We start from the raw sequence: 15,435 nt of genomic DNA, 5'->3' as shown, positions 1-15,435 counted from the left end.
TGAGTATATCTGATTTTTTAAGACCTCATATTGATTACAACTATTGACTATTTGCTGGATTGGAGTATGTTGTTTCTGGTTTGTCTCCCTGGAAGTAAATATTCTAGACTACTTACATTTTAGTTTTTTGTTTGTTTGTTTTTAATGAAGCATAGCATTTTTACAAAAGGTGTCTGTTTTCCGTTAGAAATCTCAAGGTACCAATATTAAGAAATCTTCAGATTTAGAACAAAGCTGTCTAATTTAAATGATTCCATGTAAGAGTGCGTTCTGGAGTTCAGATACTGGGAACATGTTATTTTCTGTGGGACATGTTTCCCAGACAGAATTAATCTGCTAGGGTATGCTACGGTTTTCAGATTCACCATGGTATCATGTAGTACAAGGCAATCATGATGCATGGTAAGATACAGCCATAATAAACGCAGTATATAGATGAAGGAGGAGTGAAGCACCTAGTATTCACTTGTGTTTACATACTCTGGCAGATAAGCTTTACAAATCCTTCAGTTTACAGCTGTTATAATGATGGTGGTGAACTATCATGCAGGTTCAGTAATTCTGTCAGCTGGAATTATTAATTTTCACTCAACACTTGCTGCAGCTGGTACTTGTAAAATACAATGTTGCAGACTTTGATTCTCACACCTGAGTATCCAGCATCATCTCTTTTGTTTTTCCTTTCATAAAGCAAAACTTGCAAACCTGCTGCAACTTACGTAAACTGGAGACCCACAACACTTCAATCAGAAATGCAGTTCACGTTGAAGTAGAAAAAAAAAAAAAAATGGAGTTATCTTTTGTAGTCCTTGCAGCTCACTCAAACAGGATTCCTAGTGCAGGCTACCTCCACAGGACTGAGGCCACAGCCTCTGCATCAAGGTAGCAGTTCTCCTCCCGCTGAATGAAGCTGTTTGCTTTCTTTCATGATTGTTCTTTTCTTTTCTTTCTAGTTAAGAATTAATCTGTTGAACTCAGTTGCCAGCAGTGATTCAGAGCTGCCAGGTCTCACAGAAATGTATCATATGTTGTGTATGGCACAGTACTTGTGCCATGTGACAGTACGGGTTTACATTAGATGTCAGTACATTATTCCCAGCAGTTGAGGAAATTCTTTCCACATGGGATTTGCCAAGATGTGTACTGATTCTAGATTAATTAGTGAAAATATGCTATAATAAACACTGATAATGTCAGGGAAAAAAAAAAATAATGGGGCTACAGTCTTTGAAACCGTTTACAATTTATATGCTTTGATCTGCTTGCATTGGAACTTCCGTTGCTGGAGCATCTGAGAAGCCAGGCTTATACTTCTTTTACCTTTTGCATCATGTAAGCTCTGAACACCCAGTGTGCTGTATTTGCATAAACCTCCTTCCGGGGACTCCAGCGTTGAGTGTCAGCAAGCAGCCTCCTCTGCTGCTTGTGCTGAATGAGCCATCCTTTCCTCCCCAGAGACCCAGCCTACCGTTTCTACCACACAGTCAGCCTTGCCTAGCCTGCAGCACAAGAGTTTCAAGACTGTCTTGCACCTGATTCCTCTTTGTATGTCAGCTGCTGCTTTCTGCTATTGCCCTAGGCCTTCACACTTCTAAATGGGTTTTAATGTCAGCTTAACATAAGCACAAGTACATACAGAAATATGCATGGGGGTATAACACAGGATGCCATCCCTACAAAACCCTCAAGAGTTTGTCTGATCTTCAATCCTAAAGTCAATACATAAATGGTAAGAAAAGGAGTTGGGCTGAGGGTCTTTGCAGTAGTGTAGAACTGCTAATCAAGAATATTTTGAGACCAGGGGAATGAAAAGGTCTTATTTTCAGATTGTTGGCATCAGGTCACCTTATCTTCTTCAAAATCTCTCCATGCAGTAATATTAAAGTATTTGAGGTATTTCTTGTAACCTTTTTCATTATGTCAAGAATGTGAATAGTTCCAGCTTTTGTAACAAATGGTGAGGCTCGGAGAGCTGGCCGATGAAGGACAAGAGAGAAAAGAACAGCTAATGGATGCAGAGAGCAAAATCCTTCACCATTCAGGCTGTAGAAGTTGAAATCATACTTCTTTCACTGATGTTTTAGATACAAGGCCTAAATGTTGCTCTGACCATATTTGTCTGTCTGGTTAAATCCTTCCAGGAACGTAAGTGACAAAACCTATAGCTTGAGTTTAACATCTGCAGTCAGATTTACTGCAGCTAATGATGTTTCCAGAAAGATGATGCTGTTAAAACTATACTTTAAATAGAAAAATATGGGGGTAAACATCTGAAATTTGATCTTTCTAAAAAAGGTGTGGTTTACCTTCTTTTCTTGGTTAAAGAAATACAATTAAACCTTTCTTAATCCGTTAAGTAACCTGTTTCAATTCATCATCCCTTTTTTTTTCAGCATGCCTGTTTGTCTGTTAGATTTTTACTGTAAAATGTAGCGGCTTACCATCATGGGTTAAGACTTGCATCCAACCTTCCATAAAAGAACAATGGATAGATCCCTCTATTCACTAATATACACTTTTAGTTATCTTCATGCCCGAGTCAATTCTTCCATCAGGAAACCTAAAGATAGTGTTGCCCTTTAAAGGGATACCTGTAAAGATTGAATTGAGCAGGTTTTATTGTTCCTACAAAAACCTGGAACTCTTTTGTGGTTTTTTCAGCGCTTTTCCACTGAGCTTCAGCTTATTAACTGTGACAGCGCGGGCACCTCTCCTTTAAATAACACTCCTATTGCAGTGTTTGCACAGAGCATATGCATGTTTACATTCATTTTTCAGCCTTCCTTCTTGCTGGTATTTTTGATTTCGCTCAACATTTGACCAAAGAAAGTCTTATTTTGGGATTCTAAGCACCAGATCCACCCACTGTATGCAAAATGTTGAGGACGTGAATGAATAAATGATGACATTCCTAGCGTTTTTCTACTTCCTATGCTCAGGTTTGGCTGAGTCTTTGTCAGTGTCCTTTCCTTTCTGACAAATATGTTTTCTGTGAAATGCCAATTCTGCCACAAGGGCTTCGGTTCAGTTATGTGACTTCAACTTTGTTCCACTGCTTAAAAGTTATTCAGCTTAAGCAACGTCTCCAGGCTGAAGCACTGAGCTTCATTAGATATATAGGTCTTGAAGCTGCAAAATAAGAAATCATCACATTTCTAAAGCACATTTTATCAAGACATTTCGACTTCCAGTGCTAATGAATTCACGTTGAAAGTTTTTGTGAAAACCTTTCTAATCCGCTCAAGTGGTTTAAAGGACAAAGATCTACTTTAAAATATTTCCCTGAGAAGTTTACTCTGTTTCAGTGGGATCTCAGGCCAGCACTGAACGTTCCCCTTTCCCCTTGCATCCTGCATTCCATGTTACACAGTGGTTTCTAAGGCTGAAATTTCAAAATAACTTTAGGGTAACTTAATCCTCTGTGTGAGATATATTCCCCCCATCTCTCCTAAAACCCAGTATACTAGTTCTAGCTTCCACCCCTTGCTAGCACCAGTCTCCATGTTTGTGTTCATTGAGTTAGATGGGAAATTGGTCCACCTGAAAACTAACTTGAAAAAAATGAGACCTGTTTCCTGTTTATCTGATATGAGTCAAGCCAAGGTAATGCAAATGACCATGTCAGGATTCAGAAGCCAGAGCTGGGCAGCTGCACAGGCTTGGGGCAGACAGAAGTAATCAAGTAACGAGGGTTTCCAAATGACATTTATTTAAACACAGAAAAAAAAGATCACTTCCAGAATGAGAGTCTAAATAGTGTAACAAGATTCATGGTTATTTTCATGTGCAGGTCCATTATTTATCAAGCATCCTTTGGGTTAGGGTTGAATACTGAAATATTTTGGACCAGCCATCTTCAAAAATAAACTTAAAATAATATAGAAAGGTAGCATTGGAAAGAAAAGATACGTTAAAAAAAAAAATCTGCATTTTCCAACTTTAATATTTTCAACATTTTTCTGTTGCAAATCATGGTTCACTGTTTCATGCCAGATATTTTTATTCTCCTATCTGCAGATCGAATTGCACAAAACATCATTAAATCTCATTTGGAGACATGTCAATATACAATGGAGGAGCTGCACCAGCTAGCGTGGCAGACTCACACATATGAAGAAATTAAGGTTTACCAGAGCAAGGTACAATCCTATAATATGATCTTTCTTTTGCTCCCTATGGTTTGAAATTGTTAACAGTGTAATGTATTTGGAAAGGATATGCTGATGAGTTTCCTATAGGTCGAAACAGGCTTTTAAATATGGGAGCTGGTTACTGAAAGCAAAGGAGTGACACTTCGTAAGAAGTAGCAGCTTTCCAGCATGTTGGAATGTTTGCTGTGTCAAAGCTCAGGCATGGTTATGGAATGCAGCTTTCTAAAATCCATCCAGAAATTCAGTTGATTTTAATATGATCAGAATTGGATCCTCTGTTATAAGCATTTTAAGAAAATAAGACAACCTAACTTTGTTCCCTTATCATTTGGAAAACACATCCCCTTTCTTATGTGAATAACAAATATCTGTCACTTATAGAAAACAGATAATGACAAATGGAAAGTCCTCCTGAAATTGAAGTTGTTCAAAACTGGGTGGAAAAAGTGATCTTATTACACTACCTTTTTGTTCTTCTTCTGAGATTCTCAGGTCAAGTTCAGACTTTTTGCCACTGGCACTGCTTCAGACGTAGTCTAGTCAACAGAAATCTTTGTGTCTCTCACAACATCATCACTAGCAATGATTTTTCAATCAGATTTCAGTTGGCACATTAGCTGATAATGGAAGAGATGGAAGAGACTCCAGCTTGTTCTTTGACAGCTGAGGGGCTATGCAGTACTAGCAATAATAAAAATACACCACAGCTTGCAGTGCTGTAGCATGCAAACCAAGAGTATCAGTTTACATGTGCACACGTGTATGCAAGGAAGTTGATTATCAAGGAAACAAAAGTTTGTTGCAGTGTTCAGATCTCAATGATGGTTTAATTATATGTTGTTTTAAATTTCAAATTAGCAAAAATGTTCTGTTGGATAACATAATAGCACTGTGCCATTTCTTCCCTAAGACTACCCTGGGTTGTTTACATTGTTTGTGCCACTGTTCGTCTATCTTGCACAAAAGCCGACATTGCAATCGTGATGCATTCTGCCCCTTTGAAGAGGCAATGCCAGAGTTCAGGTCACTGAGGCTTGTGAAAACAGCCTTTTAATGAAAATTCTGGGGTACGCTGAGAAGCAGAGGTGCTTCCACCTCTGCCTGAGGATGGGGTGGGTGACTGAGGAGCACTCCCTTCTGCAGCACCACCTGAACAACTTAATGCACTGATGAACCCGCTTGCTCACTGCTTTGCATTTCTCTGTGTGTTTTCCCGGAAGACCAGAGAAGCCCTGTGGCAGCAGTGTGCCATTCAGATCACCCACGCTATCCAGTATGTGGTGGAGTTTGCAAAGCGCATAACAGGCTTCATGGAGCTCTGCCAGAACGACCAAATTCTCCTTCTTAAGTCAGGTAGGTAAACGCTGCAAGCTCGAGACTGGTTTAGCACACAGCACATTAGAAATGTGCTCTGCTGTTTTGTTCTACAAATCATTTTAATTTTGAAGAAGGCCTCATTACACTCTGTTTCATTAGCTACATTAAACCTTCCGTATTTTTCCACATCAATCACATTACTGCCTTCTGACCCCCTTCCTTCTACAGTCAGTTGTGGTGGTTGAGTACACGCACCCACACAATCGTTGCAGAAACTGCAGTCTCCAACCTGACATGTGGTAGAAAGATCCTGCGAATTGAGCTGGTCGAATCAGTCATCTGCCACCCTGTAAAATCCCCACTTGTCATTAGTGAAATGAACATGGGGCTCACCAGGGCCTGCCTCTGTGGTCATCTCTAATCTTTTTAATGAGACTACAGAAATACCCTCCAGCCAGTGCACAGGAGGGAAAATCCCTGCTGGCGCCAGTTGCTTTCAGAATAAATGAGAGCGGATTACGATGGTGTGCTCCGGCCGTGCTCTCTGTGTGTGCCTGGATGTGCACATGTGTGCATCAGGGCAAGGGGGAAAAGGGTTTCATTCCCTGTCGTGGTACTTGGTAATTTCTGTCCTCCAAAAGAATCATGACAAGATTTATTGTGATGATGTAGTAACATCGCCAAACTCAGGAGGGCAAAATGTTACGACCAAGTGAACCGCTACTAGTAATTAAATGCATTTACCCTGTCATATCATTTTCCTGCTCCCTCCACGTGTAAAAGGTAGGATGCTGTGTGAGGCAGCTTGTAAAAGCGTAAGAAGTAATTCCTGTTTTGATGGAGACCTCTTTATTAAGGATGAAAGCCAGTGTGATTCAGAGCTGTGTACACAGAGACTGAGATGGTGGGCACAGGTGCAAAGAGAGGGGATACAGAGACCCTGAGAACATGTAGGCAACCTCCTGGGAAAAGGAGAGCCATAGCATGAGAACTATTTTTTTAAAATTCATACAAATTTTGAAAATTCTGCAGATTCCAGTGCACCCCAGGTAACTTCAGTCATTTGGCTGGCAAAGCTAACAACACAACTGTACCTTCAGCAAAAGATACTGCTATATTTGATAATACTGCCAGACAACTCTGTTTAGCCTCAGCATGTGTAAATACGTCAGGTTTTCTTTTCTGTTTCATTTTTAATGCTGGGCAGGAGTTAGAAAATTAGGACTTTTCACTCAAAAGCGTGTCTGTAGAAGAATACTCAGATTCAGAGTTGCTCTTACAGGAGAGTTAAATTTAGTTAAGGGATGCTTTAAATTTTTCCTTCTTTTTCCCAATCTGGATGTTTTTGCAGTTGGGAAAAAGTAAGGAAAGATGAGTCAAAAAAAAGAAGAATTCTTTGGCTGTTCCCCAGCCTGGATGAAAAACAAGGGAAACAAAAGTATAATCCAGTTTAGGATTTTTTTTGATGGTGCTTTAACTTTTATTTTCTCTCTAATAACACTTTATAATGTTCTCTCCCTCCATCCAAATGAAGCTGGGATTCATATATACATTGAATGAAGCTGGTTTTTTTGTACAAAAAAGGCTTAATTATCCAAAAGAAGCTTCAATAAATGCCTGATTTTCAGGGTAAAGTATTTCAAATTGAGAATATTTGCCTAGCTCTAAATTAAATTTAAGTCCAGGCTGCTGATTTGCTGCCATGGGGGAAAAAACAACCTGAAGAAAAGGTGGTTACGCTGGACCAGAAATTACTGCTTTCTATACTCAAACAATTTTTTTTTTCTCTCTTATTCCGAAACATATCTGCTAGATGCCTTCAAAGAGTGTCTATCCATGATGATGTTTCTAATGACCAATGTCTTCCAACATGTTTTCTTGAAATTTCTTATATTATGGTACTTTGCAGTAATGTGTGGTACTTATGCTCTTTTTCATGTCTGGTAGGCTGTTTGGAAGTGGTTTTGGTGAGAATGTGCCGTGCCTTCAACCCACTCAACAATACTGTTCTGTTTGAAGGAAAGTATGGAGGGATGCAAATGTTTAAAGCCTTGGGTATGTTGATCTTTTTCTTCTCAACCAATTATATGATGCCGCATAGTTATGGATTTGTCTTTCTGAAAACAGTGACCCACAATGAAAATCTCCAGTAAACAGCAAATCCCCAAACCTCCAAGTCTCTGGGCTGGAAGTGAAAAAGAAAGAGGTGACTTCTCTAGCTGCTAGCAGTGATTTGTGGTTTTCTCTAAAGAGAAAGAGCGTCATGAGGGTTTTTCGGATAGACTTCATATTCTACCATCTGAAGTTTTGATAAAACGTTAGTTTATGGTAGGAGCCAAGAGTTTATCTTCACAGCTCAGTTATGCTTTATATATCAACTCACTCCTACTAATTATGTCCTGCATAAGGCAATTTTAGCCCCAGCAGTGAGGGGACTAAATTGATAAACTGCAACAAAATATAGGCAAGAACTTACAGAAAATATTATTTTGCCTAAAAATTTTAAGCTCATTTAGGTTCATATATTGAAGCAATTGCTTAATTTCTCAACATGATATTGAGTGCTACCTGAAATGTTAGTAGCTAAATGGATGTCTTTTGCCCATCCATGAGACTGATACTTTATCAGAAATTTATTCAGGACCAAACTGAAAGAGAGATACTTGCTTCAAATGCATGTATTTAGCATGTAACTATCTATTTTTCTTATTTGTATGTGGATAAAAATAATATTACTTTACAAGTTTACAGCATTTATAAATGTGTGTTAGTTGATTCATTGTGGTCTTTATGATTTTTTCACAAATTCTGTTAATTAAAAAGTATATATGTGAAAGTTGTTTAGGACTGGTCATTATTACCTCTTATATTTAATATCTGTTTAGAAATAGCATTTATTTATGCATTGGGAAAAGAAAACTCTGTTTTAAGATCTCTCTGCAATTTTTGTTCAGGTCTTGCCCCTAATTCTTGGTAATTTTTGTGATTTAATGGGTATTTTAGTGATACATTTTTGGGGTAGGTGGAATTTTAATAGGTGATGAAAGGTACTTGTTTTAGAAGTACAGACATTCTCTCACAACATTTTTGACACCAAAGCAATCCACTTTTTATGGCAGGTTAAAGAGCTGATAGATTTCTAGCACTGATTTTGTCCTTCGTGGTCTGCAGGTTCTGATGATCTAGTGAATGAAGCGTTTGAATTTGCAAAAAATTTATGCTCCTTACAACTGACTGAGGAGGAGATTGCCTTGTTTTCATCTGCTGTTCTGATATCACCAGGTAATTATTCATTCTAAACACTACAATGTTTTTTTTTCATCCTTGTCCACTTCTGTTTCTACCTACTTAAACAGCTGTATTAAGCTGTAATAAGTGATAGTAAGTAGTGTATGAAGCAACGGAAGAATACCTGAATTACCCAAATATACCTCACTCTCTTTTTAGTAGACTGCCAGCAATTACATGTACTGGAAATAGATCCAAAGTGTGGGGGTACCAGACATGGAGCAGGATTGCACAGACAAGCAGTGCAGGCTGGTGTTCCTCCAGACCAGAAAAGAATGATACTCAAGGAGGTGCATGTTCCTCCTAGCATTTCCTGGAGCACAGACCACACAGCCCAGAGCAGGTTATAGGGTGATGGTTTTTGGTTGATTTTTTTTTTGTGTGTGTGTGTGGATAAAAACATGAGCAGTAAAAATCTGTATGAGGTCCTGTCTGGTTTTAACTCCAAGTGAGAGATGCTGATTCCAGGGGCAACAAGCTCTTTCTCATGTATTCATATACCATAACTCTGTACAGGCAAAAGCATTCATTCAGCGAGTCCTGGCTATCTGACCACAGAAAAGAAGTTTTTGTGATTTAATTCACTCAGAAAGTAGATCTAATAGAGTTAAGAGTTTAATGTGGGATTTTTAAACATGCCTCAAGGGAGGTTCTGATGGTTTAGCCAGACCAGATGCCTTTCAGTGGTGCCCAACAATAGGATGAGGGGCAACAGTCACAGACTGAAGCACAGAAGGTTCCATCTGAATATGAGGAAAAACTTCTTTACTTTGAGGGTGACAGAGGCTGCCCAGAGAGGTTGTGGAGTCTTCTTCTCTGGAACATTCAAAACCCACCTGGACACATTTCTGTGCAATCTATTCTAGGTGACCCTGCTTTAGCAGGTGGGTTGGACTAGGTGGTCTCCAGAGGTCCCTTCCAACCCCAACCACTCTGTGATTCTGTGAATATACAAAACAAGGGATGCACAGTGCATTTGCTCACCACCTGAGACACCGATAACCCATTCATTCCTGAGCAGTGGTATTTTTCCCCCAGTCAGCTCCATTTTATATTCTGAGCATGACATCGTATGGTAAGATGACCCCTTTGGTCATCTTATGTCAGCTGTCCTGGCTTTGCTCTTTCAAAAACTTGTGCTGTATTGCCCCACACTATAGTATCATTAGTGTATTGCAAGTGTTTGGAGCTTTGCCCTGTTCCAGTGCAGTCTGGATCAGTCCATGGCAAATGGTGGAGCAGTGTTTCTCACCTGGGACAGTTGATTCCAGGTGTACTGGACACCCGTCCAGGTGATAGCAATCTGTGGCCCGCACTCTGCTGCCAAAGGAATTGAGAAAAATGCATTAGCAGTATTAGTTGCAGCATACTACTTGGCTGCCTTTGATTCCAGTTCGTATTGCAGGTCTAGCATGTCTGGCACGACAGCATTCAGAAGCACTGTGACTTCATTTAGGCCATGATAGCCTACTGTTAGTCTTCACTTTCCATTAGACTTCCACACAAGCCATATGAAACTGTTAAAGAGTGAGCAAGTCTTGCTGATCACTCCTTGGCTCTCCAGTTGACAAATCAATTTATGGATTGAAATCAGAGTCTTGGTTAGCGTGATACTGCCGCCAGTGCGCCATCATGGTAGCAATCAGCACCTGCTGTTCTTTGACCCTCAGCAATCCTACAACAGAAGGGCCCTCTGAGAGACTGGATAAGGTAGACAGCTGTTTAATTTGCTTTGTCTCCACAGTGGTTATACCAAAATCCCACCAGTACCCTTTTGAGCCCTTGAAATTCCCTTTCCTTAGGTAGCCTGTACCAAGAATCCACAGAGCCTCTGGGTCAGGCACATTGGGGTGCTTTTGCCACTCATTCCCAGTTTTGCTTACTTCAGCCTCCAAAAGCATTAGCTGCTAGACTTCCCTTGTCATTACATAAATACAGATGGGTTCTGCCTCAATAGCTTGATGTCATTAGGGTACACTGTGCACCAGTGTCTTCTAGGGCCTTATACTCCCAGGGTTCTGATGTGCAAGGTCATCAAATCCACACAATCCAGTAGACCTGGTTGTGCTTTTCCTCCACCTGGCTGGAGACAGTCCCCTCTAGTCCTGATCATAGTGTTTGTTACTGACAGATGGGTTTGTGTGGCATGCATGGGTTCAGATCTCATCCTTGTTACTCAGTTCTTGTAAATATGAATCAGAAGTTCCCTCAATAGGATTGAAAGTGAGATCAGCCATTCTACTCTGTCTGGTGAACAGCAGGCTGGAGACTGGAGCAGCAATTTTCCTTTATTTGTGATTGTTTTTCCTTGCAGCTTATATACCTGTACCTCTAGGGTTGAGGTAGACTGTCCATCCCACTTCCTCATACCCTCCCTCTTGAGCAGAAAAATGCTTACTCTTATTACTCAAGATAGTCCATACAGGTGGGGAGTATGACAAATCCTCTTTGAACCACTGGAACTCCTGGGACAGTTTCTCCACAGTTGAGACAAGGGACTAAGAGAGATTGTATCTTTATTGCTGGAACTGACCATCCAGTTCCTCCACCATTGGTACCTGTCTTTCCTGTTCAGTACTGCCAATGAGTTGGTGTATGGCAATGGTGAGCTCCATACAACCTTCTGCCACATGAGTCATATGCACTGGACTTCATCTGAATCTTTGGGTAACTGCCCATTGTCTAGGTCACTATAAATCACCTCTAGCACAGGGAATTTACACAGGTACTGGATACCTCTTTCCAGTTGTCCACTTGCCTGGGTTAGATATAATATCTTCCTTAAAGGGATGTCTTTTCTTTATGCCAGATAGGAATCACCTCCAGAGGCTGAATGCTAATGCCACTTTTCCAGTCATTTCGTCAGTACCTCCTTCCCTAGAAAGGGCTCCCAACTGCTTGGCTTCCTTACCTTCTAATTCCAGGCTATTGGCCCCTTTATCCCAGAGGGTGACAATGTGATTGCATGGACAATGGCTGAAATCTTCTTGCATATCTTGCAGCTCACTCAGAGAGAGAGATCAGATGGTTACCATCTCCTCTTCTTCTTCCTCCCCCTCTCATGATGGCCCTGCTGTTTCATTGTCTCTTACTAAGCAAGCTGACTATCGCTTCCAAGATCTCTTCTTTTGTATAGGAGCAACTGATACCAGCACAGGTTGGTTCTCTGGCCCATCTACAGTGCCTAACACCGACTAGTCACATTACCTGTCACTGAGGTTTGAGTAACTGCAGTGCCTGTCACACTTCCCTTTGAAGGTACTGAATAGTGTTAAACAGGGCTAAGTAGTCATGGCCTAGGACCTAGCACATTGCAATGATTTGTGTCTCCCTGGAACTGCCAGGGTGACAGCATACTCCTTCCAAATGTTCTACTAGTTTTTCAGGATTCTGCATTTGTTCAGGGGTGAAGTTCCAAAACACCAGAAGTGCCCAACATCCTAGGCATTTGCCCATGCTGTTCCACACACCCTGCCACTTGAAACTGTCCAGCCTTGAGGCAGATCTCTAGATGATGTTCTTAAATCACTTGCTAACCTGAGGCAAAACCGAAACAATATTTCCAAGACATATCAATGGAAGTATTTTAACTACCTAAAGATGTTGAAGGTACTGACAAAATATTGTAATGAAGGAAGAGATATCACAAAAGAAGATAGCAAAGGTGCCATTCTGTATTTCCTTCATAAAAAACTTCTCAATAGAAGTTTAATTACTAATTGTCTCCACGAGATGGTGCCCAAAGTACACTTACGACTTCAGTACAAAGCTCAAATACCAGATTAAGCTCAAGGTCAGTGTTCTCATAACAAATTTCCCTAAGCAAAATGCCTCTAATCATGGCAGAGGACAGCAAACTGCAAAAGCAAACAGCAATCTTTAACATATAGCACAAAAACAAGAGCATAGTGCACATCAAATAAACTGATTTGGAGAACAGATTAATCAATATTGTGACCCACAACTGCTAACAGATACAACCTCTTAATAAGCTCTAGCTAATCTATTGTTATCTCAAACCATTCTCACCCCATGTTGGGTGCCAAAAAGAACTGTCATGGCTTAACCTCAGCTGGCAACTAGGACCACGCAGCCCCTCACTCAATTCCCCTGCCTAAGTGGTATGTGGGGAGATAATCAGAAAGGAAAGGGTTGAGATAAGAACAGGTAAGACACCAAAGGAAGAATAATAATGGACTATACAAAACAAGTGATGCACAGTGCAATTGTTCACCACCTGCAACACTGATAGCCTATTTATTCCCAAGCAGTGGAAACTGCACCCCTGGGGAACTCCGTTTTATATTCTGAGCATGACATCATATGATAAGGAATACTCCTTTGGCCAGCTTGTGTCAGCTGTCCTGGCTTTGCTCCTGCTCAGCTTCTTGTGTACCAGGCAGAGCATGGAAAGCCAAAAAGTCCTTGACTACCACCAACAACTAAAACATCAGCATATTACCAATATTCTTCTCATACTAAATCCAAAACAAAGCTACTAGCAATGAAATTAACTCTATTCCAGTTGAAACTAGGACAGAGGTAGACCCCCAGTTCCCACTAAGAGTAACCTCTTGAAAGGCCTTTACAAAAAAAAATCTCATTGTGAATTATTTTTACAGTCTTTTCTGCTAAAGACTTCCTCTAGGTCAGTTTGCCCTTTTGCCCATCTGTGGTAGAGATTACAGTAGGCAGAATTAAACTGGCACAGATGGTGTCAACATGTTCATTCTCATCATTAATGACACCAACTGAAAGGATTCTGTTCCTTTTAGTTTCCCTTTGAGCAATTCTTGTGGTCATCTGCTTAGAGGTAAAGTAGTTGAGCCGATGGCTCTTCCTGGTGTTAAGCCAGGATGTTCTAGAGAGGACCCTCCAAACAGCCCCCATTAACACCTCAGAGGTGTCCCAACCCTGACTTCCTCTGGGACAGGACAGTTGCAGTGTCCTGATGGGTTCCTCCCTGTTAGCCCTCCCTCAGTCTGAAAGGACAATGACAGAGATGTGCAGTCACTGCTTGCTCCCAGTTAGCATTAGTGGCCTGTTCAGCAGACCGACTCAGTGCAAAGCTGAAGATAACCTGGAAATTTGTGTGGCACCTGGGATGTGAAGTTCTCCAGCTGACTTTGCATTATGAAACCAAGGGAATCTGTAAGAGGATGGTGGGATCCTTGTGAATAGGATCTGTGTTTTTCTTTTGTAACAGCTGGAGCGTTTTTTACTCTTCATTTTACTTTTTTACAGTTATGAACAGGAACATAGGAGTTAGCTGAACAGACAAAAACAATAAGGTTATTTCAAAGCTGACTTGAAAGCACTTTAGATCACACGAGGTCACTTCACCTGCAGGGAGAAAGAGGATTCAGTTATGTAATTTCTAGCCAAATTGCAAGGAAGTCGTGTTTCTGTCTCCCAGCTAATCTTGGAAAGGAGAACAAGCTGTCATCCTATCCAACAAAACCTGGTTGCAGAAAGTTTATAGCATCTCAGAGTGTCCTGTGCTGTAGGCCCGGGCAAAATCTATTTAAGTAATGAAAAATTTCCAATTTATTTTAAGTGGATTTTAGATCAAGCATTTTATGAAATGTGCTTAGCTGCAGGTAGACATTAGATGGACATCAAAATTTTGATTCAGCTCTGCAGTTCTACATACATCCCGTTAGTTTGCAAAGCACCAAAAACTCTTGCATTCTGCCTGCAGTTCATGTTGCCTGAGAATCCATGCTTTTTTCTACATCTTCCAGCTGTACTAAGTACTTAAAAAGCTAGCAACTCAGCACTGGCTTTGAGACAGCTGTATTGCAGGCATGTGTTGTAAAAGCTTCTTCATTAATTCTAGTAATGCATTCCAGTCCTGATTTTCATCAGTCCTTATACAGCCTTTCAGAGCTGGGTATCTCCTGAATAGCAGCTTCTGTTTCTGCTAAGCAGCACACACATGTAGAGGCAATTCCAAGATTTTTTTCACTGTAATCAAACTTTAGGGTTGAAGGTGGTAGTATGAGATCAAATATTTCTATAATCCACAGTTCCCCATTTCACATACAGTTTGGCTTTTCCCTTCTTGCAAGTAAGGTGACACATACAGTGTCTCCTATTCCTTTAATTAAAAAAAAAAAAAAAAAAGAAAAAAAGTTAAACCACTTGATGCATGCTGACTGCGTTTTTCTGTAGTCTGTATCATGTGTATCTGGTCACAGAAGACTCAAAAAGAAAGAAATGATGGGCTTCAGCAGCACGTACATGAGTAAAAGCAATCTCTCTTCCCTAAAAGTCTGTGAATTCGGATTGTGCTAATAATTCCCATTTCACCCGGGCTGCTACGTTTGAGAGTGGGAAGGCAGGGAAAATCACTATTGATTGAACTGACATTGAAATTTGCCATTTATTTCCTTACAAAAATGATAACAGTAAACAACAGAGAAATAAATAATTTCCTTCCACACTAGATGGTTCCAGCTTCTTCAAAATAAAGGGTTTCATCTTGGGAACATATGTAAAAATTTAAAAAATAAAGCACTGTTTCACAGAAGTGCTTGCACAGTCCTTCTGTCCTCTAATATAGGTACACAGAGATTCCCTATGGGATGTACTTACATTCAAGTTCCTTTCCTACAGAAGCCACCATCCTGAAAGGTGATTCTTGTGCCCTTGATCTCAGCATTTAGCTCGTTTACAG

General features: G+C 40.4%; 1 protein-coding gene across 1 annotated transcript in view; it reads left to right on the top strand.

Moving 5' to 3' along the window:
- The window catches only part of RORB (RAR related orphan receptor B), a 147,484-nt gene that overhangs the window by 122,399 nt on the left and 9,650 nt on the right, over positions 1 to 15,435 (top strand). Inside the window, exons 5-8 of the mRNA XM_071801748.1 lie at positions 4,018 to 4,139; positions 5,372 to 5,504; positions 7,416 to 7,523; positions 8,640 to 8,750. Coding sequence (XP_071657849.1) covers positions 4,018 to 4,139; positions 5,372 to 5,504; positions 7,416 to 7,523; positions 8,640 to 8,750 — 474 coding nt within the window. The remainder of the gene's footprint in view (positions 1 to 4,017; positions 4,140 to 5,371; positions 5,505 to 7,415; positions 7,524 to 8,639; positions 8,751 to 15,435) is intronic.

The sequence above is a fragment of the Patagioenas fasciata genome, chromosome Z (assembly GCF_037038585.1).
Source record: "Patagioenas fasciata isolate bPatFas1 chromosome Z, bPatFas1.hap1, whole genome shotgun sequence".
In the NCBI taxonomy this organism is placed as follows: domain Eukaryota; kingdom Metazoa; phylum Chordata; class Aves; order Columbiformes; family Columbidae; genus Patagioenas; species Patagioenas fasciata.
Note: the sequence above shows the minus strand (reverse complement) of the source record. Positions and strands in the feature narration are given on the sequence as shown.